The sequence below is a fragment of the Vanellus vanellus genome (genome assembly GCF_965231255.1).
Source record: "Vanellus vanellus genome assembly, chromosome: 5".
NCBI lineage: Eukaryota > Metazoa > Chordata > Aves > Charadriiformes > Charadriidae > Vanellus > Vanellus vanellus.
In genome coordinates, this window is record NC_138910.1 from 21549594 (window position 1) to 21577402 (window position 27809).

Here is a 27809-nt window from a genome sequence, read left to right on the forward strand (position 1 = left end):
CCTACTCAGCGAGTCTAGCATGTCATCAATGCTAGACAAACTTCTTGCCTAGATAAGTTATCAGCACTGCTTGCCTGTGCAGTGCTGCGGACGGCGTGGTGGGAGCTGCGTGTCCTCTGAGCAAGCTCCAGCTGTCCTTGATCTCTCCTCAGTTAGTTATGGGTACACTTTCTCCTTAATTACGTGCAATTCATGTTATATTTCTACCTCTGCTGGTAAATTTCTGCTTGAATACTTTGCTTTATAATCTTCTACTCAACCTCAGGAGTGTATTAGGCATCTCATTTCTTAACGTGGGAAGGAGAGCGTTTTGCAGGCAATTGGTGTCTCTGACTGGAGTGAAGAATTTCTGAATTCCAGGAATTTATTGAGCACTAAGTTGTTATACAGTCTTTGTGACTTCATTGTCTTTTATCTGTTCATAATATTGGAATTATCAGATGGATTTCTTACAGGGGTGACGTTGACACTAAGTAGATCACATATGTTTGGTAATGGGAACTGTAGTGTTCAGAATGATTTCTTCTTACTTGATTTCATCCCTGATTGTGAACATTTCTTCCTCCTGTGCCAGCCAAGGGAGGGACCAAGTGAGGGTGTTTGAAAAGAAACTCCCATTTTTTCCTTGTTTGAAATTTCAAAACATTATCAAGAAATAGGGGATGCTATCGACATCAAAATGGGAAAAATACTTCCCGAAAGCATCTGTTACACATTATTATAGCAATATAACCATCTCCATTCATGTCAAGTTAGAGTATGACTTCTGATGTGTTTTTTTCTTTCCTATGGCTTCACTGTCTCCTAATTAATTGTATTTAATTTCATACTAAATCGTTACTCAAGACTGGAAGTGGCAGCTTATTGATATTTCTAAGTAAAAATTACTTGGGAGATTATGACTGCATATTCTGCAGTTGGATGTTTCAGTGCCTCATTGCCTCTGTTCCTGTTACAGGTGCATGTGACAGCATTGCAGCGATGAGTGGAATTTTAAAGAGGAAGTTTGAAGAAGTTGATGGCTCCTCACCTTGTTCCTCTGTGCGGGAATCAGATGATGACATTTCTAGCAGTGAAAGCGCTGACAGTGGTGATAGTGTCAATCCATCCACTTCTAATCATTTTACCCGTAAGTACTGAAGTGGTGTATCTAAAGAATTCTTCCTGTTCCTCAAAATAAATTAATTTTTATGGTTAGATAAACACAATGATTTTAAATTGAATAGATGATAAAATGGACTTTCTATGGTGTTCAGTTTGTGACTTGCTCATAATGACTTAGCAAACTATGTAAAATTATTTGTCATTGTAAACATTTGAAATCACTTGGAAGTCCTTACCTGTTTACTATTTGAATTATGTAGCTGTTTGTAGTTAGTGTTGGGAGTTGTGCTTAAGGTATTTCAAACAGGTACTGTAGGGAAGGCGCTTTAGGTAAGTTTGTTTATTTTCCTTAGATAAGTGTAGTGCAGCTGACAGCTATCTGCAGTATTGTATCGGTGAGAGTTCTTCTTCTAATAAAGTAATAAGCTTTCTTCTATTTGGAATTGAGGAACATTGTGTATGGGACACATTATTACAATACATTCTACTCTTCACATAGGGGAGAGTATCTCTATACTCAGCAATGGTTTTGTGTAAAGATAAGAGTTTGGTTTTAATTTAGCAAAGCTATATATGCAGCATATATAGCTAGGAAGAATGAATTTATGGTTTATATTTGTAGTTTATGATACTTGGTTTAGGTGGTTATGCTGTTTTAATAGTGAACTGCAGATTTTGAAAAGCAGGGCTTTGCCTGTTTCAACTCTGCATATAGATCTCCCCACTGGAGTCAGTGGTTATAAGGCTGTTTTCTTAAGACTGTGGGCCAAAGAATAGGTGAGGCTCCTCCTCGCTGCCCACACACTATGTGATCCTTATAACTCTGTGGTTTAGATTGTGCCTAGAAATCATGTTTGTAGCATGTGATATGAATGTTCTTATAAATGATTTGCCTACCAAATGCTGCTGTGCAGTTTGAGTGGGCGTTTGGATGTGAGGGTCTGAATCCTCTTGGCTCTGGTATGGAGCACTCCTGTGCAAAGGGTTACACAGGCACAACTTTTCAAATATGTTTACATGGAGCAATCTTGATGTTGTATATTATATTTAAGATGCAGTACTAGCAGAGGACCTGTTTTATTGAAATGCTACAAAGGAGTAAGTGACCCAGTAAATCTCTTTTGTAGTATTAAGAAATAGCTTGGTGACAATATTATCTGCAGGCTAATCTTTTAACTTTTGCATATGTTTAAGGACTTAGCTGATTATTCATCATAGACTGAAAGCAGTCCTTTTACATCAAACAGTCATTGCCATCCACATAGGAGACAGCAATTTTATTGTGAATACACAGATAATACAAAGAAGGAGTCTAGGGGAGAAACTTGGAAGTTACAATACATGTGTGTAACAATGAGCTTTGATTGTAGTTGACACAATAAATAATTTAGTTTTTGAATAAAATCTGTAAGGGAAACTATAGTATTTCAGGGTTGTGATTAATGATCTGTATTGAGATATTTGTGGCTAGAGTAGTAAATGTTTATATGTGTGTGCACTCACGCATATAGAAATTGTACATATTACTTTTTTTAAAATACATATATATCAGTTGGTGATATGGAAATAGAGTCAATTGTTTGCATGTGCATTGATAGTACTTTTTAAAAAGTATTGTCTTTAATATAGATGTAATTTCAGTATTATATAATGCCAGTTTGGAAAGAAAATAACTGAACAGATGGCCTTGGTGCTGCATTTGAATAGGCAAATCTCAATGTCCTCAAGGACAAGAGTTTTGAAGGCTAGTTTCTTTGCCACTGGAACATGACATCTTTCAGTGTCTAATATTCTGCTTTGCTCTTACTGTAATATAGTGTACTTCCAGGAACTTGATAAAGGTGATTTTTTTTTTTTAAGAAAATAGAGGAGGTTGATGCTCAGATGAAGTACAGAATGGAAAGGTGGTTTTATCTCTACCTAGTTACTTGCATCTTGCATGTAGACTCTCTTGCAGTGTGCCTCATTGTTTTGTAACTTTACCAAGGACACTCCATGTTGCATCTGATTGGGAAGTCAGATTTTGTTAATTTATTGTTAAAATGCTGCAAGTGAGATTTTGCACCTTCTTCTTCTTTCTTAATATTAAAGTATATCAGTTACTTATATGTTTGCACAATCAACAACTACCAGTGTTAGAAAAATCACTTAGCTAGCCTTAGGCATATCTGCTATATATAAGATCAATTCTGCACTAAAAAGGCAAGTCTTAGTGATGATGTGTATGATTGTAAAAATTAATTTGTGTTTGCAATAAAAATTAATCATGTTTATATTTAAAATAAACATAAAGGAGTAAAGATACTTGACAAATGCTGAAAGATATCTTTAACTTGATAACTGACTACCTCTAGAAAAAACAGTGGGTTTGTTGAGATTGGATTTTTATTTTGTTTTATTCTTCTCACGTTTTCTTGAGTCTTCATGTGCCTTGATTCTGGAAAGTATGTTTTAATTGGACAATTGGTGAAATTTTTATGCACACAGGATTTGTTTTGATTTTGGTTTGCATTAGTTGGTTGACATCAGTTGTGTGTGTGATGTTGGATGCTCTTCAGGGCAGGAGCACTTTTGTTTCTACTTAGTTTTGGGTTTTTTTTTTAAACTTTTACATTTTTTAAACAATATTATTTGAAAAAGCTTAGTTTGAGTTCTAGGAAGTAATAAACAATTAACTGATCCTACTGAGGTACTTGGCCTTGTATTGTCAAAGCAGAATATGTGTAAATTGTCAATGTTCATATCTCATGAATACAGGTGTCTTACAGAGCTGCTAAGTGATGCTTACTTGAACACTACATGCAGATGTGTTGTACAATGACAAAACTGTTAACAGTGTACACCGAAAGGTGTTTTGTTCATTCTTTAAACACAGTCTTCTCCCAAAATATAAAAGCTTTCCTAAATTGAATATTTGAATCTGTACTTTTAAGGGCACATGGCAAGGAAGACTTCTGTGAGACTTATTCAGTAAACAGACTGAAAAGAGCCAGTGCGGAAGAAAGGCTGGCCAGATTCCTTACCTCTGTTACAAGCCTGAGTAGCTCCTTGATGGAGGTTATCTTTCTAAGCTTTCCTGACACTTTGTACCGTTTTCTTGTCTACTTAGTGAGACACTGTCAGATCCTGTGTACTGTATTCCTTATGGTCCATTTCCATATAAGTAAATCTGAAGTTCAGTATAAACTTCCTTTTACTGACTGGAAATGTGCAGGTTGTGGGTGACTTGCAGTCAAGACCAAGATCTATATGTTAATTCTTTAACTGAGCTTTTAAAAAAAGCCTTACTTGGTCCTCTAAGTCTTATTTTCCTTTCTAATTGACCTGACAAAGAGATAATTTTTTAATCACATGCAGCTACAACTCTTTCACTGCTTCAGCAAGCAGGCGGTTTGCGTATAAATCTATCTAGAATAGCTGATGCATCTCAGTATTTACACAACCCTTGAAACAATATGTATTGGGTCAGATAAACAAGAACCTTTCAGATATCCTGCTCCATTACCCTTAAGGTCAGTTTAACCTGCCAGCTAAATGAGGCACACAGCTGCTGTGGATCATTCAGGTGGAGCACAACCACCAGAAGATAGCTTTGATCTCAACAATTGACCCTGTAGTGTGATGGCAGAAAAAACATGACTGAGACATCCCTAAGTGCTATCCATTGTGACTACTACACAGGGATAAGTACAGAGTTTCTTTAACAATATATCCATTTAAATAAATCAAGACAGCAACAACAAAAAAATCCCTAGCCTTTAGATGCTAGATCCCAAAGCATCTTTTTCCGAGTCAGGAAATGAAATTACAGTCCATAAAGCATAGACAACTGTTACCAGGTTCATAACCAAAAGATAAATAAATGTAGTATTTTCTTGGTCAGGTATGTGTGTATATACACATCTGCACATTTCTAAATCTCTTCTCAAATGGTGATGGAGTGCCTTCATTACCACTGGCAGATATACCATCTTTTTTAGTTACTTTTCTCAGTCATCATAGAATGGTTAGAGTTGGAAGGGACCTTGAAGATCATCTAGTCCAACCCCACTGCCATGGACAGGGACACATCCCACCAGACCAGGTTGCTCAAAGCCCCACCCAGCTTGGCCTTGAACGTTTCCAGGGATGGGTCATCTACAACTTTCTTGGGCAACCTGTTCCAGTGCCTCACGCCCTCATAATGAAACATTTCTTCCTGATACCTAATGTAAATATACTTTCTTCCAGTTTGAAGCCATTACTCCTTATCCTATCACTACACACCCTTGTAAAAAGTGCCTCTCCAGCTTTCTTGTAGGTGCCCTTCAGATACTGGAAATCTGCTATAAGGTCTCCCTAGAGCCTTCTCTTGTCCAGGCTGAACAAATCCAACTCTCTCAGCCTGTCCTTGTAGGAGAGGTACTCCAGTACTCTGATCATCTTCATGGCCCTCATCTGTACTTGCGCCAACAGGTCCATGTCCTTCTTATGTTGGGGGCTCCGGAGCTGGACACAGGTTCTCCAGGTGGGGTCTCATGAGAGTGGAGTAGAGGGGCAGAATCACCTCCCTTGACCTGCTGGCCACGTTTCTTTTGATGCAGCCCAGCATGTGGTTGGCTTTCTGGGCTGCAGACACACATTGGCGGCTCATGTTGAGCTTTTCGTCAACCACCGGCCCCAGGTACTTCTCCTCAGGGCTGCTCTCAATCCATTCTCTGCCCAGCCTGTATTTGTGCTTGGGATTGCCCTGACCCATGTGCAGTCTACTGAGGTCATTTCAGTTTGGTTCAGCAGGCCATTAGTCCCACTGCAGATTTACCTTAATGGATGCCCACGCATATCACTAACCAGTCCATGTACCTGTCCCATTTCACAGCCCCTCCTCCATATCAGAAAGAGGGGCGTTCATCTTCAAGTAGCAGTCTAAGCATGTGTATACACTATTAGTCAGGACTAAGAATATTTTTTCCCTTTTTCCTTAGAGGTGCATGGAATACAGGGCGGGAGCACACTGAAAGCCATTTCAGCTCCTTTAAATTGCCCTGTTGAGCTAGGGCACCCCGCTGCTGTGTTTCATCAGCTCCACAGCACATTGTCCTTGGAATTGCTGTTCAGGATGGCAGTACAATGCTCTGACAGTTCCTGCGCTTGTGTGTGCTGAGAGACTCTGTGTTCCATGCTTCAGCTCAGGTGTGTGGGATTCTTCCTGCCTTGTGGAGATACGTGCCCCTAAATGCTTGATCTATTTTTTCTGATAAAGAAAAATATCCAAATTTAAGTTGCGGAATTGCTTGCAATTGGAAGACCTGGGAAGACCTCATCAAGTCCTGTGTTTTGCACTTTGATGCTGGTAAAATCTCCCCGTACCACTTTAATCAGAGATGCATCTCTTAAAAAAACATACTTTAAGGAGCTGCTGCTTTCCTCTGCCTTTGCAACTTCAGTGCAGTGTAGCTGAAACTTTCAGAGTAATGCCTTTATTGCAGAGGCTTCTCTTCTTCACCTGCAGAGGCAGGTGAAATCTCCAGCACCAGCTCATCTGACAAGGTGATCACCAGGAGGTAGAACCATCACACTGTCTAGTTGATATCCTCCATCAGTTATCTGTATCTTGCCATTAACATTATCACTGTCATTAGCGAGGTGGTCCTGCAGCCAGCCATAATCATAGGTCCTGTCATTCTGCTAATTAAGGTACTGTCTTTAAGAGTACTTAGGGTCATTGTGAATGTGGCTGGTCAGGAAGGGTTCTGAGAAAACCCTTTGGTCTCTAAATGCTCTCGCCATCTTTCGATTTTACCATTAAAGATAACAAGGAATTTGAAAATACATCCCCATTGCACTCCATTCTGTAGGCCCTTAAAAGTACTGGTTTTGAATATTCTAGAGTCGCTAACATATTGAGATTGCCTCATCTATGTGGCCGTGCAGAACTTGGAAGGTATCAAATCTTTTGAAATCCTTAGGAAGGTCTAGCTTCTCTTAAATTATCTTTCTGTGAAGGATAAAGTTTTATTTCATGTGGGGTCAGCACAAGGCATTACCTGAGCTTTGAGCTTAAGCTGGATGTTTAATTGCTGGTTAATTCTAGAAATCTAAATGAGTTAAAGTGTTGATGCTGGCTTATTGTGGGAAAACACTTAGAAGGTGTAGCTAAATGCAGGCGTTCTTTTTTCATGGCGTCTTACAATTATTTATATTGCCTGCAACCTGGCTTGGAATTTCCTTGTTAATGAGGAATACATTTTGGTCATTATTTGTTAGCCCACATTGTGAAATGCACACAGGTTGAGAAATTCTCGTTTTTGATTTTTTAAATAAGTCAGCTCATCTGGGCATTAAAATCAAGAAATGCAAAGAAAATCAGTTAAAAGTATTGCAATGTCTTTGCTTAAACACTCATACAGAATGACAGGGCAGCGTATGCCATGACAGGATCTTGCCTGCTGTCTTTCATCTGGAATAACGACTTTTGTACAGGGAGTTTTAAAAAAAATGTAGAGAGGGACTAGGAGGCAGGCTCCCACAGGTTTTTAGAAGGATTTGTGCAATTATTTCTATATTTTTGACGTTTTCTCCTATAAATTAGTGCATTTTGTATTTTTTTGCCTTACACGGTGTTTTTGTTGGCTTAGATAACATATAATCAATTTTTTTAAATTGAAGATATTCATGAGAGATATGCAAAATATGTTTGCAAGTGCAAAGTCACGGACAGCTAAATGGGGATTTGTGTTTCTATCAAATGGCTATTCACAGAAGTCACCCATAAGAAGGGACAAAGAATTGCCTGTAGTGTCTTAGGAGAGTCCAGCAAATTCAGTTGTTCACATGGGTGTTCCTGCAAGGATCTGCAGTAGCGGCTTTTCTCCTCACACAGTTCCAAACTGGGGCCAAGGTCAGAAATAATCATCTACGGAACAGCAGCTGGTGTGTAGAATATCTGGTGAGGCAGAGAGCAGTTAGGCGTCTCCTGTTCTCCCCACAGGCTGATTATATTTGCGGAATAGAGAAACTGGACTAGTATGATGAATGTCACAGAAAAGTGTTCTGGAGATAGAGGGTGCTGAGGAAGTAAACTTAAAGCTTTCCCTGAGATTTTAGAAGTAAAATTTAGAAGTAAAAATCCCAAGAATTTCACATTTCTGTGAGATTTTAGACAAAACTCTGACAGTGAGGTAAAATGTTTAACTAAAGTATGAATGAAAAACTTCTCCTATTCATGTCAGACTCATCTGTGAGCTAGTATTTTTGAAAACCCTTTTCAAATGTGACATAAATGTAGCATTAGGCAAGCGTTCCCATTGAGCCCTTCCTGTGAGGTGAATTTGGCTCTGGCTTTACTCGAGAGGGAGGTACCCGAAGGATGGAACAGTGAAATGCTGTTAGGGTACGTGTTGCTGTTCTACAGCATTGTCCCTGTCCTGTCTGATTTCCACTACTCAATTTACGCCTTTCTGAATATGTAATTCCCTTCAAGACTTCCAGGTTTGAATTTATTTCAGAAAATACCTCCCTGCCCTCAAGCCCACGTTTGTTTGGGAGGGTGTGTTGTATGTCACAGCATTTCCTCTTAATGTGGACTTCCAGCACGTAGGAAAAATGTTTCATCATTAAGAGTTCAAAATTTTTAAATGTAGCGTATGGAGACTATTAGAAAAATATCTTTTGGGAAGCAGTGGGATAGAAGGAGAGGTAGGAGACAGAGGTAGAAGCAACGTCTGGAATATGACCTTTACCCAAGTTTTTGTTTCCTATGAAGATTGTGAAGCGAGCTGGCTTTTATCAGTGATGTTCTGACCTGGATTAGGCTTTGCTGTTCTGTGGTGTTAAACTTGTTGAAACACTGCGTGGGAAAGTCACGAAGCTGGTGGAGAATGGTCTTAATCCTTCTTGCCATAGTGGTTTATGTGGCACTAAGAGTACGTAAAAAGTAGACAAATGGGTAGTAGAGTATAAGAAAAGCAGCGTTTCCTCTGGTCTAAAATAGAGCTTTAATCCAAAAGGCTGCTTCATACACGTTTTTTCCAGCCTTTTGAAATTTTCATGTGCCTAAGATATTTCTGCGCTGGTGACAATGAATTGCTTTGCCCTCATTGATGCAAGAGTGCTAGTAATCTGCCGGGTAGCCATATGCTTCAAATTTATTGTAATGTGTCTTTGACATCAGGAGAATAGCTGAGACAGCAGAAGAAAGTGCTTATGTCTTGGAGTTCAGCCAGAACTGAGATTATTTATGTTCCGTAATCAGAGAACTACCAGTTTTGTTAGTAAAAAATGTTTGAAAAACATGATGGGCTTAATATGTCATTTCTGTCAGAATTTTATAAAATTAGGAAGCAGACTTTGCATTTTATAGACGAATACAGCCACAGTGGGATCTCTTCCTGGGGGGGGGGGGGGTTGGATTCCGTTTTGGCCGCTAAACATGCAGAAGGAAGTGCTCTGTCTTTCACAGGTTTCACACGGTGGTAGCTCCACTGCCCAGAGAGCAAATTGAAGCTGTTCAAAGGTGAATGAAAAGTGCAGCCGAATAGTACATTATATATATGTGACAGCAATAAAAACGTTGTTTCAGTCTGCCAGTACATTATTATTGTTGCTTGCCTATTTAATCAGTTATAATTTATTAATATACAAATGAGACCTAGATGGTTCTCGTAAGGATACACTGGACTGCTAGTGCAAATATTGATTTTTTCCCTTTTAGAAAATTACTTTTCTGGGGAGTTGGATGGGCTCATGACAACATCTGTCAGCAAGACATAAGAAATATATTACAAATGAATATGGTAAAACCTGAATTTTTCAAATGCAGAAAGAGTTGGGGGTTTGTGTCTTTCATTTTGCACAAATTCACAAATAGGCAAATAATGGTTATTCTCAGGGGAGAGAGCAGAAAATGCAGCTGGAGAAGGAAGGGGCACCAAAAACAGCTTCAGAACTTTATACCAGCTCTGGAAGGAGGCAGTGGCTGGGGATGTTGGGTGCAGGTGGCACCCGCCAGCATCTTCCCCCTATGCCTGTCTGGGCTGGGGACTTCCTAGCTCTGTTGGTCCCTGTGGGTGGGAAGGACTAGCAGATAAACATCTCACCCACACGTGCAGAAGTCAGTAGGAAACTCCTCTGCTTCTAGCTTTCCACTCCGTGCTTTGACAATACCTTGGTATGGTGTAGGGAGAGGAAAGAAGGACACAGGGTTTCAGAAGTTAGAGAGCTGCTGATACATAGCTTCGAATAACCTGTGGAAAATGAGCTAGTAATAAAATTCTTCGATCTCCCAGTAATACAAAAAATGAAAACTAAATTTTATTTGCAATACACAAGGTATGTGCAAAAAATTTTATCATTATGATCCTGTTGGTAGGAATAAGGTGATGGCAACCATTATTTGCAACTAACTTAGCAGCAGGACTTGGTATTTTCTTCCAGAGACACTCTCTAACCGTAGTGTTCTAGTTATATGAAAATATATTACAAAAATATTGACACTGATTTGTTACAAATCTGTATATTGCTACGTCTTTCTTCACCCTCCTCTATTCACACATTCCTCTAGACATATGTTTAAGCTTTTCTGCTGTATAAATTGCTTCATTCTCTTTTATTAACTGTTGATGAACAAAGGCCCTTCTTTATTCTCTAACCTACATGGCTTGAATGGCTCTCGTTTTTCTTACCTTCTTCATTGAGGAGTCTTTTTCCATACACAGAAAGTATTTCCTCACTTGCTATGTTCCTTTGATGACAGAATTCCAGCACAGATCAATGCTTTGTACAACTTACTTTAGCCAGGATTAATCTGACAGGGAAGTTTTATTGTCAAACCACTATTCGTAATATTTGCCCTTCTCCCATTAATCGTCATTGTGACAGAGATTTATGCGACACGACAGCCTAAGCAAGAAAGAACAGCCATGGAAGCTATTTTACAGAACAGATTTATTTTTTAAGGCTATTGTTGTTTTCATGATAGCTGTATTTTTTTTACATTGATACTGTCTTCAGTTTTGACCTTAAAGTTTTATTTTTAGGGTAGCTTTGAAAAATGAATTAGTAGGCCCTCCTGTTTCATACAGACATATGGGACGCACTGTGTCTGGAAAAATCCATTTAATGCACTTGATCAAGTACCTATAAGCTTAAAAAAAAAAATCTGAGAAACAGTCTTTCTGGTAAACCATCTTGTATGGTGTTACTGTTAGCCACTGGGCGAAAAAAATTGTACTTTTTGTTTTGATAGATAAAATGTTACCATTTTAAATTGCGATCATTTTAATAAAAATTATTTTAATAGAAATTTTAAGTGATGACTTAGTGTCCCAAGGTAGGCGATGGTCCTCAACTATGTGTTGTATAATAAATCACCTATGGGAACAACCATAGTGATGTTTGTATGTTTATTCTATTTTTAATCTTTTGACGGTTGTTCTCCCTGTGTCTAGTAAACCACAGGTTGGGTAAAACAGGCTTACCGAGTCAAGCCTTAAACTGTGTAATTTGGAAGGGTGGTGGGGGGAGCAGTAATGTGGAGTGGTAATGTGGAGAATTTGTTGTCTGGAACTTCTTGTTTCATGTCGGTGTGCAGCCTTACAAATAAATCACTGAAATCTCAATTTCTTGAATGACTGCTGAACAGTTATCTCTATTCTGTACTACAGTCAATGACTGAAAAAGGACCTTACTGAATTATTGAAAACTGAAGGGCTATAATAAAAAACCTTGATATCTACCATTTAGGCATTGCACCATTCTGCAGGTCTCTGGCTTGCCATACAGGTGTTCTTAAATTTTGGAAACGTAAGAGATTCTTTGTATGTTCAATAGCCGGAGAAGTGCATAAGCCAGGGATTGTGCATAAAGAGAAATGGCAGAAATACATATGTAGTCATGAAATAAATTATAACTGTTGTGGATAAAGAGGGTTGTAATGAGGGAGAGAGGTTAATAACTGAGAAAAAGATGAATAAACGCATCCTACTGCGTATGTGTGCAGGCACGTGATGAACAAAGACAGCAAAAGGGCAAGCACGAAGAGCAGGTTGTGTTTCCAGGATGCGTTGCCAGTGCTTGCGTTAAACAATTGTTTGCTATTAAAAGTTTCCTTTCATCCTATTGGCCTCACCGTTGTTTACAGACAACTGCCAGTTTTCCCATAAATGGTCTGTGTGCAGCCGGCCTGTGCTGTGGCTGTTAGCTCGGGTCGAGCGCTGCACGGCTGAGGCTGTGCTGCGTCCAGATGCAGCCCTGCAGCTGCAGCAGCTGCTTTTGCCCAGCAAGGAGCTAGTGAGCCTGCAGGACCTGACTTGACTCCGTGAGGAGGTTACTAACTGGGGCTCCGCTCTGCTAAACCTGGAAACTGAGCCACTCAAATATCAAATGCTAAAAATCAAAATTTCAGCAGTTGATACTATTTCAGATGAGGAATTCTGACAGTCCTGTTTGAAGATATCTATGTCTGAAGACCTTGCTCAGATATAGTGACCTTTTCTGAGAAATAGTTCTGTAGCAGTAATTATGTTCTTAATAGTATCATCCTTCCCTCTGATAATTGATACATTTTATGCATTACAGTACTTAGGTATCTGTCAGAAATATTTAATTCCATAAAATCTTGAAACACAACTAGAAATTGTATTAATTGTTTAAATACATGAGAAAAGAGTATTTTTTTCCTTCCATGGAATGTATCAGACTTGTAGTATATAAATGTGTTAAAGATCGTGTAGGACAGTTTTAGGTGATGGTGAATATTCCTATTCCCTCTGGCATCCTCACATGCCAGGGACTGCTAGACCCAAAATGGTGGTGTTCATTTTCAAAAACCACCTTCTAGTTCTAGTTCTGTTGACCATGTGTGTCCAGCAGCTGCTAAAAAATCACAGCTCTGCATAGAGACTCTGCCTGCAGTCAATATTGCCCTTTTTGCGCAGAACAGATGATAGTGGCATCCACTGATACCACTTGTTACCCAGGCAGATGGCACGTCAAGTCTTTTTTGAGACTGGCCAAGCAAGGAAGCCATTACTGGAGCTCTTCTGGAGAAGTGTGGTGTTTACATTCTCTAGGGATAGATTTTTAGGTTATGAGCTTTTGCTTCCCTGCAATACTTTTGGAACTGACTCCAAAGAGGCAGGCAAGCCTTGCGCAATCTGTGTCCCTCTTGCCGAAAGGAGCTTACTAGTTGATTAGCATCAGTAAATTTTGTCTGGGCATATGTTTGCTTTCTGATATATCAGAAAATGTGTATTTTGTATGTCCTTCTGCTCAGTCTTGAGTTCATCAGTGTCCTTAGCAGTAATTACAACCGATTTGAACCTATTTAAGGTACAGTGCATGCAAAATAACATATGCCCCCAACTCTTGATAAGATGGTCTGAGAATCAGTTCTGGTTGGCTTGAAGCAAAAGGACTGAATGAGTTATAAAGCACTCTGTCCCTGATGTTGGAAAATGTTCAACAGTTCCATTCAATATCTAATAATAATTTCTTTTTGAGGTCACATTAAGGCAGCAGTCTGCTCAGAGATTTTAGGAAGTATAGCAGAGTAAGAACATGGTGCCTTTGCAGTGCTGACTGTGCTTCCTTTTGTGGCCTCGGTTACTGAGGTGGTTGCAATTCTCCGGTCCCCTCACTGAGATCTCTAACCTCAGCTTTTGGGTAATCATATAAAATCCTGTAATCTTTTGCATTTCCTGCCTGATCTGTTCTTGTAAACAACATTATTACAAATATGAATATATTCTGACTGCTTGCTAGCAGCAACATAGAAGAGATGACTATGTAGTTACTCACAGAGCCTTAGCTCTTCCCCATAATGAGCTCTTGGGTGAGACAGAAGCAAACCCAAAAGATAGGATGTGTTTCAGAAAAAAAATAATCACGTGTAATCTGGGGGCTCTGAATGTTTACATGCTTGTTTACTTATACAGGTTATCATATAATTTGTCTGACTCGTAACTATAACGTTAATAAATAAAACCATGAACTTTAATGACATTTACAACAAATGCATGTCAGCTCTTACGCTGTTTTCCAGACAGGTGTATGGTGCTGGATTTATAGTGCTGGTGGTATTGCAGTTACAGTATGCCAGCATTTTCTTGACGTTCAGCTTAATTCTATTTTAACACTGTTTTTGTCAGTGATATATTCTTCTAACAAAATAACCCTCTTCCCCTACTAAAAACTTCCTACAAATATTTTTTATAGGCTCTGTTGATACGAGATTTGCGTAAACTTGAATGTAAGTTTAAACATGCCTAATGTAACAGAATTTGTCTTTTCATTCCTCTGTGTACATCCTACACCTTTCTTGGAATACCCTTCTCTGAGACTGTACCTGAATATAGGACCTGAGCTTATTTATCTGTTTGATATTTATAATCTAACCTACCTGCAGCATATCTGAAGAAGTGCATGTTATTTATATAATAAACCATACTTTTAGCTGCTGCTTGATATTTAGGAAAAATACTAATATTTCAATGTTTTGCTGAGCCCCAAATAGTTATATGATTATGTCAGTAGGGCATACTGGCTGTAATTTGGTTACTGTATTTTCTAATATACTTGTTTTTCCTACAGTAGGTAGATAATGCTGGGTTTTGGACTGAATTACATCATGTAAAAATTTGCGTTTTTTACATTTGTGGCAATTAAGTTTTCACTATATAATTATATTAGAGAATGAACTGTGTTTTAGCTGTGACAATAAACTAGACCTGTTACAAAACCAAGGCTGAAGGCCAAGCGCTTCCAATTTTAGATTAGCAGTGTACATCATGTTGCTCTTACTGCTTTTATAGAATGGTTCTAAGTCTTCCAAGAGTGGTCAGGCACCTTTTACAGCATTTTATTGCCTGAACTCTGGCAGTGAGGTCTCTCATTCACACCTGCCAAGTTGTGCCTGTAAACTGCAAAGCAATGACTTACTGTCTACATTCTCAACATCCTATTGCCATTTTGCAATAAATCAAATAAATCGGGCTGCTCATCTTAAAAATCAAGGAGTGCCTCTTATCTTTTTTTGGCTCTTTTTTTTTTTTTTTTCCTCTAAAGGCTCACCACTGTTACCAGTGAGAGACAATAGATCAATATCATTGGAAGGAGTTATTAAATGTCTGTAGAAAAAAGAACAATGTTTAACAGTTGAAATTTGGCATTTGTTTTTAAACAAATCCGTTTCATATGATACTGCATATGTGTATAAGAAAAACTGAGCATAAGTGTGAAGGGAATCAGATAAGAATTAGAAAAGACTAGATTTAATTTTTTGTCAAAATTCTACACATTAGAATTATCATATATATAGACACGTGTATTCCGTAGATGGCAGCAGAAAGAAGGATGAAGGTAAGGAAAAAGGAAGTGGATCTGATTGCTAATCGGCGTTATTCCTATATTATTCTGTGATGACGATGGTGTGAATTCCTGAGATAGTCTGAAACACTAAACATACTGCCTTTATAGTTTTTCTAACACTAATTTCTCACATTTTAGATTATAAGAGATAGGAATCTTTTCTGCAAGTGTGATCCAGTGTTTAAGGACGTGGTTGGAGATGTCTACAGCTAAGCCGTGCTGACAGAGTAGTAACAGTGTGTGTAGACCTGTGAGAGACTGGCTCCACTGTTTTCCTCCCTGCTGTCATATGCAATGTTGTTTTGCTTGCAGGGTTTTGAAGAGGAGCAAGCCAGTGGATCACTCTTTGAGTTGACACTGAAAGAAGTTCTTTTTCATAGAATCATAGAATGGTTTAGGTTGGAAAGGACCTTGAAGATCATTGAGTTCCAACCCCCCTGCCATAGACAGGGACACCTCCCACTAGACCAGGTTGCCCAAGACCACGTCCAGCCTGGCCTTGAGCACCTCCACCTGGTGCTGGGATTTGTGTGCTTCCTTGGTAAAAGGATAAAACATTTCTACAACTCTATGGGAAAACACATCTGTCCTGGCCAAGAATTTCTGTTCTAAAGTAGACAATAGTGTTCATGACTGTAGCAGTTTGTAATGGCTTCTAGGTTTGCATATATGGCAAATATTTCTAATGTTATCTTCCCATTTAGACTGCACACCTTGGAACCTCAGTGTGTACGTAGTCAGGTATTGTTAAGGTAAATAGAACTACACAAGTGGCAAATTTGCTATATGACTACACGTTATCATTCATACTGTAATCTGCATCTGTTCTAGCTTCTTCAATCCTGAAGAGAGAGAAGAGGAAGAGAACAAAAAATGTCCATTTTAACTGTGTTACTGTGTATTACTTCACGAGAAGGCAAGGCTTCACCAGTGTTCCCAGCCAAGGGGGAAGCACGCTGGGAATGTCTACTCGCCACAACAGCGTGCGCCAATACACGCTCGGAGAGTTTGCGATGGAACAGGAGAGGCTTCACCGAGAGATGTTAAGAGAGCATCTAAGGGAGGAAAAACTCAATTCTCTAAAATTAAAGGTAAAATTGTTTATGACTTTAATCCCTGCCTTTATTTAAACGAGCAGTGACAGAGCTACCTGGGCCCAATGTGTGTATGTTAAACAAAGCCATTTCCTTTCTATCAACTCCATTTTCAATCAAAACCATGACAACTTTCTTGTTTTTGTTTTTTTTTTTTCATTTTCCTGAAGGCATATTTGTGTTTGATATTACCAAGTGCTGTTGTAGCTCTTATTGATGTCTACCTCAAAATGCTTTACAGGGAGGTTGTTGTTTACTCCCTGTTTCCAACAGAGAGGAAAGCATAGGCAGAGGGTGGTGGGAGTTAGCCTTGGACAGGGTGTCCAGCAGAAATCTGGAAGGACCAGGAAGAGAAGTTGTCTTCTGAGCCCTTGCACAGTGCCCTATTAGACAAGGGAATGGTGACATCCTAAGTACTGAAAGTGAAACAGCTTATTTTCTTGGCCAAGTTGAGCGGATTTGGCAAAAAGTAAGAAACAGTAATAATAAAAATGTTTTCTTTTGTCAGTGTACCCATTTATATGATCGTGCGCCTTTAATATTCCACCAAAGGATGTCTGTGTTAAAGAAGGAATACGTCAGACAAATTAACCAGCTGTATCAGTTAACTAGTCAGAACAAATCTTGGCTACAGTTTTGAAGCTGTCTTTTTAAATATAGCATAGGTGAGGAAAGAAACTGTGTAATTGAGTAGAGGAGAACAGAGAAAGGGATTGTGGTCTTGGAAGTGTCCCTTCTGTCTCTTTAATATGGGTGGCAAAACTTCTGGTTTTGTTACATTTTTGTAGTGGATGAAAGACTTCCTTTGTAATTGCTTGTGTTATATGTGTTCTGGGCTCTTTTTCAGATGAATCCTGTAATTAAAAGTGAACAGTATTTAGAATTGTAACTGAACTGCTGTGCTCCATAGCCCCTTTCGTGGTATTATATCTTGGTTCCAGATACTACTACAATTTTCCAGAGCAAACTGGCGCCTTCTAAGTTTAAGAAATGCCTTTCAGCATTTTTCCTGTAGAATGAACTATGTTCATGAGTTCTAAGTCTGAACTCCTGAAGAAGTATGTATGACCCTTACTATTGTAATTATTTTTTTTGTTTCCTAAATTGTTTTTTATTTCAATAGCTAAATAGATTCTTAAATAGTTCATAAAATTTGAACTGTCATAATGAAACATACATACATATGTATATATATCCAAACAAACATAAAACCACTCAGGACAAAGGCATATTAAAGACAGATATTTGGAGAGGTTGGAAACCGAAGGCTAGATAGAGCATTACTGACTTATCACTAGGTAGAGCTTATACCTCTAAACATCTCACATCACAGGATCTTCAAGTGTGAATTGAGCTCTGTCAGTGTAACCAATGACACTGTGTAGATCCCTTGGCTGACTTCCAGGAATTAGCTCAAAGAGAGGAATCCCCAGTGGAGTGAGTAAAGAATAGTAATGCATTCAAATATTTCACTTTTCCTTGCCTTTTTTATAGCTAGAAAGTAAATCAAGAAAAACTGTTTAGCTCTAAGGATTGGGCTCTAAAGGCCTTTTAGCCTTCATCTGTATGGAGCAGAGCTTGGCTCTTTGTGCTTTCATAATTCTCCTCTTGGCTGGGATGGATCTCCTTTCTTCATTAACTTATTTACTTCACTCCAGCCCACTGGGTTTTTTTTTGGAAGTAGACTCTACTTTCTGCTCCCGTTCCAAATACAACATGTTCTTCTATCTCCCCTATCACTTGTTTGAGTGGACGATAATCTTTGCTGTGACTGTTAAGCTCCAGCAAAACCTCTTCATAAGCATTCATTGAGTAATAAAAGCCTGATTATACACTTGGGGTAAAAAAGTAAGATAAAACCCACTTTCTCTCCCAAAAGCAAATTCAGGACTCACTGAATGAGTGAAGAGTCACTGTAAAGCATTGAGCATGTTTTATTTGCTTAAGACGAGGCCGTGCTGATTTCCCAATATAGAGACTTCGGAAGAGGTGCTTGGTCATTCGTGTGGTTTCTAAATGAACACAAAAAGGAAACACTGTAGAGTTCTAAGGTGACAATGTTGGCAATTACAATCTTTAATGAAAATATACTAATTGGGATTGGCATCAAAATTACTGTACATCACAGAAAAATTAAGAAAATAAGAAAATTAAGTAGGACAAAGTGCTTAAAAAGGTTTTTCTGTTTGAAAACCATTGTGCAAACAGAAAGTAAACTTTTTAGTGTGGTTTTTAATTTCAGTTTCCCTGATTTTTTTTTATTTTTTGCATTGGATTAACATATGCAAGTCTATAGGTAGAAAGCATTCTGTCTCGTAGAATTTGTTCAAAAAATTAGAAATGCAGGAATATATTGGAATTGAGTCTTTGGAAAATTAGGTACTGTTTATTATTTTACTTGCTAAAAGTGAAGAGCCAAATAAGAAACTTCTCTTAATTAAAAGTAGATAAAGACTTCAAATTATCTTCAAGTCATTTTAGCCATTTCGCACCAGCACTTTGGTGTAAACACTGCTGACAGTGGCATAAACACTTGTTAGCAGCAGAGTGAAAATTCTAATGGCAGTCTGGACATAAAAGCCATCTTGTCAAGATGAAAGGTACAAGGTAGGCTTTGCTTTAATATGTTGTCATTTGAGAAAACATTATGAGTAAGCACCGTAAATTAGCTGGAAGAGTCCTTATTGCTTACTCATGTCTCCTCAAATTAAGATCTGTTAACATGATTAGCATGACCCTAGTGATGTTAAGGCTCCCAGGTCTGTGGACACAGTTGGTTTCCTTTGTGAAATCATAAGGAATGATTTCCAGCTAGTGCAGGCAAAAGTGTCTAACCTGAATTTTTCACATTTTGGGTGAATTTCACCCAAAGGCTTCACATATTCATTGGCCCTTGCTTTGTTCTGTTGTTATGATGTTGACCTTTAGCTTTATGAGAGAAATTTTACACATCTACATATCAGTTTGAATTCAGATGAGCAATATTATGACAATGAAGAGAACTTAATGTTCCCCTGAAGTTCTGTATTGGAAAATGTATTTGATAGTTCTTGGTGTTCTTCTTCCCTTTGTAGCTACCCAATTACTTGTTTGAGAAATGTTCAAATCTTTAATTTCATTAATTCATTTGTTCTTTGTGTGACAAAATTGAGGAAAAAAAGTCTGAGGAAACAGCAAGGAAGTCATCCAGCAAAGGAGTCAGGAGCTAAGGTGCTTTGAAATGGCAAACTGCTGTCTAATCCCACTTGGTGCCCAGGCATTTGACTTCCCAGCTTGCTGGATACGTACAGCATTCAGCACGGGAGCGGAGCCCATTCCTTAATGCTCTACTGCTGTGCAGCAAAGCAGTTAAGATTTGGAGGAGGAGGAGGAGAAATACGACAGGTTTAGTAGGGTTCTATAGGTGCCTTGGTAAGCTGAGAAGTTACAGCATTCACCTCATGCGTAATTAATTTTTATTAAATAGTAATTGAATAAAATACTAAAATAATTACAGAAGCAGGGATTAGAATTCTTCCCCTTCCCCAGTTTCAAGCTTAAATTCTGATAGGCAGTTAAATAACAGGGATCTGCTTAAGGAGTGATTTGAGAAATGAGATTTCGTAGGTAGGTCATTCTCCTATTTTAGATATATATATATATGTATATAAAAAAAAGAAAACAAAGAAGCATAACTTCACTGCACTCAGTTGTACCTAACAAACAAACAAAATGAAAAATATAAAAAAAATCAAGGATGCCTTTCTGGATTTGAACATTCTGGCTGAGTTGCGTGTACAGTGGAGTCTTCCCTCCCACTAGCTTCAGACAGCTAATTCAAGATGCATTTGATTACTCTGTGGATTTACGTGTCTCTCGCCATAGATGATACAGAAAAAGGATTACTTCTAATGTTGTCTTTCCTACCTTACTGAACTAATATGTTGAAACACCTGATGTAAATAAATTCTGTTGCCCCAGGGCCAGGCAGAATTGATTAGGGAGCTATTACCCCCTCTTTTTCCAGCCACTGTGAAGTGAAATGAATAATAGAAAATAGAGTAAGAACACAATGTGAAGGAGGTTTGAGAGAACATTTTGAAAATGCCTGCATTTAAGATGAAGAAAGAGCTGGAAGTATCTGCACATAAAGGGATTTGAATGTTATAGGGATAACAGACGTGGTAAGTGAACCGAAACATAAAATAAAATGAAGGCACTAAACTCCGAAGGCTGCAGTTACAGAGGAAGATTGAGAATACATCGAAAAGAGAAGGAAACAATAATGCGTCTAAAGCAGAGTTATGGAAGTGGCAGAACACCTCTGCATGAACTGAATACGGTGCTGAATTGCTAAGAAGGGATGATTACTGATCTCAGGAGAATTTTCCTTTGTGCAGTGTCATGTGTACATGTACACTGTATGTAAGGACTACCAGTCGTCATGACACTGAGACTCTTCTCCTTCAAAGAGAAGAGTATTGCTTTTAACCTGACTTTACAAATCAGGAATAATTAGGGTTGGGTTTTTTTTCTGATTGTCTTACACAGCTGTTATAAACACAAAACGGCAATTACACAAAAGAGTAAGCAGTCAGTAGGAATTCATCATTGAGTAATTCAGTAATGCCATAAATGACAGTTATAATCCAAAAGACTGTGGAAAGGACAAACTTAATATAAGTGGGAAAACAAAACAGTTTGGAATATAATAAAAGCAGAAACAATGGAATGGGTGAGATTAAGGACTGCTTTCTTACACATAAGAAGCATACCCAGATAGATGGAGATGACAGGATTTAGTAGCAGAAGAATGGGGAGTTACCTTTACAGAGGTAATTGTTAAATGTCTAAACATTGAACTGCACAAGAAACAGGCAATGGTAGTTATGACTTCAGTGATTTAAAAATGGTGTCTAAAAATGTATTTGGGATAACAGGCCAAGCTGAAATTTTCTTCAAGTAAATAAGGGAAAACAGAGAAAGAATTCGAATGGCCATTTTTCTATAGGTAGGAAACATTCAAATTGCATTCACTGGGGACCATTTTTCTGAGGTCATGGTGATGCCCTTGATGACACTGTTAATGCAAATGAGAGTTACGACTTTGCCAATGTATAATTATCACATAGTTGCATCATGACTAAAAGTCACAAAAGTGTGAGACCAAGTGCTCAGCTAGTGTATATCAGCAACCTCATCAATTGGGAACATTACACAGAGTGGGTTGAACATGGGAACTCTGTTTGTTTTTCCATTTTAAGCAAAATTATTTCATAGAACAATAGTAAAAGAAAAAGGATTTATTACGTGACAAAATAAATCATATGACTGCTCTTGCTTGAACGTTTTAACATTTGATATTCTTTTGATTCTCAAGCAATTTTTGCTGTAGAAGAACTTTTATAAACCCTGTAGTTGTGTTATCTGGCCGATATAACCAGTGAGCTCTACCATGGGATGGGAATACTAACCTTCCTTCAGTGCAGTAATGTTTTTTTCTCTTCTCCTTGAATATATACACTGCTTTCTATAGGAGATGAGTTACAAGAGGATGGTACAGAACCATGTGCTATTATGAAAGCAGCACTGGATGTTTGTGCGTGATGCTCATGGCCATTTAATTTTGAAACAATTTTTGCATGGTTTGAGCGCTAGACTATACACAGGTAATAACACAGTGCCGGGATACTGGTATCTATAGAGGCTCAAAAATTCATATCCCTAGGAAAGGAGCATGAATCTTCTAAAAACTTTTCTCAAGATCCTCCATAAGAGGTTAACAACTTATTTTGGTTTTTTCCAAGTTTATTCAGTCATTAACTACCTAAGAATAGTCTGGACTGGACAATGAAGTACTAAAATGGATGAAAACACAAAGCTAAATGGGTTATTTTCAGGACCAAAGAGGACTAGAAGGAACTTCAGAAGAGCTATGCGCATCGGACTATGAAATGCATTGCAAATAAACATGAAGTAATGTAGGTAGAAAGGGGCAAAATTAAGTGACTTTCAAGCTTAAAATTGTCGACTCCAGAAGCAAATATAGACATCTGCCCAAAGGATTAAGTGGAAATACTGCTGTGTGACCCCAGCTGTAGAAACATCAAATAACTTGTCAGGCTAAAGAGGAACAGGATAGCAAGTAGTATATAAAATACACCATTTTACACATCTGTTAATGCATTGCAACCCGAAACAGTGTTGGCAGTATAATTACCATCTCAAAAGATATATTGAAGACCCAGAGACAGGAACTAGACTCAATTAAGGTCTTAAAAATTATCTTATGAAACAATATAGAAAAGACTAGAATATGAGAAAGGCATGAGATCTGAAAAATAATGGCAAATGATAAAGAACATAACAGATAACAAATTAAAAACGTACAAAAAAAATGACAAACATGAAACTAAAAATGTGTATTTACTTCATATGTTAAATGTGAAAGAACTGCCTTTTCACCTCATCTGTAATTGTATTCTGGAACTTACTGGCAGTCATGCAGCATTTTTACATACGGCTTTCCACGTTCTAATGCATTACACATATTTACATCTATGACACATATATATGTGTGTGTGTGTGTGTGTAAGTATAGTCTGAGGACTTTGTTAATTGTTCTGTGCAACAGATGACAAAGAATGGTACAGTGGAATCTGAAGAAGCCAATACCCTGACACTGGATGATATTTCCGATGATGATATTGATCTGGACAACACTGAAGTAGATGAGTACTTCTTCCTACAACCCCTGCCGACAAAAAAGCGAAGGGCGTTGCTGCGAGCTTCTGGAGTGAAGAAGATTGATGTGGAAGAAAAACACGAGCTGCGGGCCATCCGCCTGTCCAGAGAGGATTGTGGCTGTGACTGCCGTGTGTTCTGTGATCCAGAAACTTGCACTTGCAGTCTTGCAGGCATAAAATGTCAGGTAAATGTCTGTATTATTGATGTTATTTAACTATCGAGGGGAAGGGGAGGGGTGTGTGTGCATGCACGTGCGTGCTTTTTTTGTTGTTAAAGTTATGAATACCGAAAATTAATTAAGTTAATTACTAAACATGACACTTGTGTCTCTCAAACCAGTTTTATTAAGGCCCAGATTTAAAAACATATCGTGTGCAATACAATCTCCTTAAACATCTATCTTTATTTTATGATTGTTTTAGGCACATACAGTGTTTAGTTTGGGGTGTTTTTTTTTTCTTGTTGTTACACGAACATTCTGCTCCCCCTATTCCTCTTTGGCCTTTATCTAAATATGCAAATGCAGATGACAGAAGAATCAGCAGCTGCATATTTCAGAAGGGATATTACCTTTTATTTTAGAGACAATTCACATACTGTCCAAATGCGAATTATAGTCCAAACTCAGTGGGAAACAATAAATGAAACTCTGTGGTACCATCCTTTATTTAACATGCACGATAAATTTGCATGCAGGCAATAAAAAATACATCTGCTAATACAGCAGGTAGTTTTTCCTCTGCAGACTGAAAAGGTGTTTTGTATTGTACATCTACATAGTGGCTTGCGTACAGCTGTAAATGTCCCAAAATGTTCCCTAAAAGATGTTTCCACTAATTCTCCTGAGTTGCTGTTATGCAACTGAGTTGATTTCTTCCTGAATGCATTTTTCATCATTTCTTGAATACAAACTAAACTTTCTCTGCTATTTTAAATAATATATTCTCTTTGCTGTTCCTGTTTTCTTCTTCACATGTGGGGAAGATGTACTACATTGTGTCATATGGTTCTCTGCATCATATTTGATGTTTAGATATTATGGTGTAGATGAAAATCATAGACCTTAAGCTATCTAATTGCACTATCCCGCTTGTGGACTCACTCACGTTTTTAGAAACTTAAGATAGCTATTATTAGATATATCAATTAGATGTATTAGATATATCGAGTTCTGCCCACAGTTTGAGTTTACAATAATGTATCTACAGTTGACTGGAGTATCTTTTAAAATGTACTTGAGTTTTTTACTCCTACTTTCTGGGGTTAGGTGTCCCCACTGGCAACTTTTATAAAGTTTTTTATATAATTCATTTTGTTTCGATTGGTTTCTACTTTCCATGACTTTTACCAAATTTTAAGACTCTGGTAGTACTTTTGCCTGGATTTGAGCACAACATGAAGTAAAGCTGTAACTGATCTGTAAACAGAAAAACTACCTATTTTTTTGTTCCACTTTCACCTAGGGAACAGAAACATATTCTTCCTACTCTGCAACATCTTTGCATGCATGGGTCCCTTCCTGTTCCTGTCAGTAGTGCTAAATTCCAGAGCTAACCCTGGGAATTATTGTTAGCTTTGACTATTCTTACAAGTACTTCTCAAGGTGAATCCCACTTCACTATTGTATTTCTCTAGGCTGTCTAGGTTCTGTCATAGCACCAGCCTTATGCTATGTATTCTTAACCTGTATTCTTTTTTTTTAAAAGGTGGATCGTATGTCTTTTCCATGCGGTTGCACTAAAGAAGGGTGTAGCAATACAGCAGGTAGAATTGAATTTAATCCTATCCGTGTACGGACTCACTTTTTGCACACAATAATGAAACTTGAATTGGAGAAAAATAGAGAGCAGCAAGTTCCAGCACTAAATGGCTGCCACAGTGAGATAAGTGCGCACACTAGTTCTATGAGTCCAGGACCCCATGCGGCTGAATATTCAATTGCAGAAAATTTTGAGATTGAAACCGAACCTCCGGCTGCGGTTATGCATTCTCAGGCAGCCGAGGACTTGGGCTGCCCAGGGGAAGAGGAGGAAGAGGAAGATGGGAGTAGCTTTTGTAGTGGAGTTACAGATTCTAGCACACAGAGTTTAGCCCCTAGTGAATCAGATGATGAAGAAGAGGAAGAGGAAGATGAGGAGGAAGATGAGGAGGAAGAAAAAGCAGATGATTTTGTAGAAAGCATGGGCTCCCATGCTGATATGGTGCCTCTTCCTTCTGTCCTTTGCTACTCTGATGGAACTGCTGTGCATGAAAACCACTCTAAAAACGCCTCATTCTATACTAACTCTTCAAACCTGTATTACCAAATAGAGAACCATGTTGCTGGCACTGCTAACCAGATCGGTGAGGCTTATTCAGAAAGGGATGCTGTCAAGAATGGTAGTCTTTCTCTGGTGCCTTACAACATGACTTCAGAACAGTTTGTTGACTACACACGGCAATCAGAGGAAGCTTTCAGCAGCCCTCATTACCCTTCTGCGAATCCCTCAGTGATTGTTTGCTGCTCATCTTCTGAAGGTGATAGCAGTGCTACGTGTAACAGTTTATACACTGAGCATAGGCCAAGTCACCCTCAAGTGGAATTTCACTCGTACTTGAAAGGTCCTTCTCAAGATGGCTTTGTTTCAGCTTTGAATGGAGACAGTTGTGTACAAGAGCACCCTGCTGAGAATTCACTGAACCTCCCAGAAAAGAGCAGACTGCATGAAGAGTGCATCAAATCACCGGTGGTGGAAACGGTACCTGTTTAATATTAAAATTATTCTAGGACTGACTGCCTGTATTAAAATGCACTCACATTGGATTTCCTAGAATCTTACTTTTTTAAAAGAGGTAGACGACACTTGGACTATAGTCAATGTTCCAGACACGTTTTGTTTCCTCAAGCTACACTGGCAGTGGTATTGCACAAAACCAGTTCCTGTAAAGATTTAAATAAAAATAATCAAACTGTCTTTTGATAAAAATAAAACACGTAAGTAAAAAACACACCCAACATATTTCAAAGTAGCCTACCTGTCAAAGTACGTGAAACCTGCCAAGCTATCTGAGTCAAAGCTTCGTGTTTTTGATTGTCGGGCCTGTGCAAGATTGTTAAAAATGATACTTTGAAATAATCATGTTTAGAGTCCTAATTTTCAACATATCTGAAAAGATGGTAAGTTTAATGTAAAAGTAACTACTGTACAAAAAAGTTTTAATTGTTCTGTACTGTATGTGTTTTATTTATGGTAGTTTAGTACTCATGTTTTGATAAAAATGAACAGCATGTTCATTTGAGCAGAAGATCCATAGCTAGTTACAAAGAGCATGTCCACTTTTCATCTGGAGTACCAGGTATTCTTCCTTGGGGTTTTTTGTTTGGGTTTTTTTGGTTTTAAATACCATTTCTGGTAAATTATCTTGAAACGCGTTTCTAGAGTGTACCGTTTTCTCTTTTACTGTTCTTGACAAACAGAAGAGTCAGAAAGGTGGCATTTACATCTTCTAGAAAGGTGAAAGGTAGACAATCCTCCATTACAATTAAAATCAGTGGCATTCCAGAACTTCCCTTCCCCAAAGAAAAATTATCTTGTATATAATTGCAAAGCAGTAGCTTAAGCTTGCACAGCACCTTTTTAGCCCAACAAACATTCAGATACTTATGCACTTTAGTGCCATTTTGCAGTACTGTATTAACTGCGGGAACTGTGAATTATTTTGGAGAAATGCCATAGCTCCAGACTCTGAGGTGTATGTACGATCTTAAAATTCATTGTAACAAAACCTGTATGTTTTTCCCAAGCCAGTTTATGAATATGTCAGTATGTAATTTATAAAAACAGAGTCTTGCTGATCAAAGTTTAAATGAAGCATGGAAAAAAATGTGGAAGTGTCTAGATTTCCTAAATATTTAGAAGTTTTTATGAAATATGAGATTGGCTTTTGTGGACTTCTGATTGTATCTCAAATGTACAGAGTCATTTGGTCTAATTAGGAACCAGTAGATTCAGTGAGGAAAGAGCTTCAGAAATTTTATATCTGCTAAAGTTTGCAAGCAAAATAGCACGTGCATCGTATGGATATCCATTACTTTGTACACCATTTGTTTTTAAATGAAATGGGAATTAAAATACCTGCTGTATCTCAACGTTTAATTTATTAACCAACCTTGCTTTCTTCTAGAAAAGGAGGTGTAGGAACCTGCTTTTCTCTACGCTGATAATCCTGCATTTGCCTTATTTTGATTTCAAAGTCTATTTTAATATTTTTGTTCTTCTAATACTGAAATTTTATTTATTATACATCAAGTGGGTTGAAATGTAGCCTTGGCTTGTTTGTCAAAAATAAGGATCAGCATCTTAGTTTTTATCTGTGTCAAATCTAGATGGTTAACAGTATGCATGTGAACACAGTGTAAATTTTAGCTCTATAACAGTGACTTCTGGTTAAAAGCTCTTTAAAACATCATGTACAGTACTCCAGTAGAAAAACTGCCAGGTTTACAATATGCTTTTAAAAAAAAAGCAGACATCATTGTTTTTATATGAAATCTGAGCA

The 27809-nt window shown here is 38.1% G+C and overlaps 2 protein-coding genes across 1 annotated transcript; one reads left to right on the top strand and one right to left on the bottom strand.

Annotated features, from left to right (window-relative positions):
• LOC309672013 (sodium channel protein type 1 subunit alpha) overlaps window positions 1-27809 on the bottom strand; it is a gene marked incomplete at both ends in the record, with an annotated part of 554434 nt that overhangs the window by 251555 nt on the left and 275070 nt on the right.
• CSRNP3 (cysteine and serine rich nuclear protein 3) lies at window positions 967-26020 on the top strand (the record flags this gene model as incomplete). Its single annotated transcript, XM_082484460.1, has 4 exons — window positions 967-1129; window positions 16282-16541; window positions 23158-23454; window positions 24977-26020. The coding sequence occupies exons 1-4, from the start codon at window positions 982-984 to the stop codon at window positions 26018-26020; spliced, it is 1749 nt and encodes a 582-aa protein (XP_082340586.1). The 5' UTR covers window positions 967-981.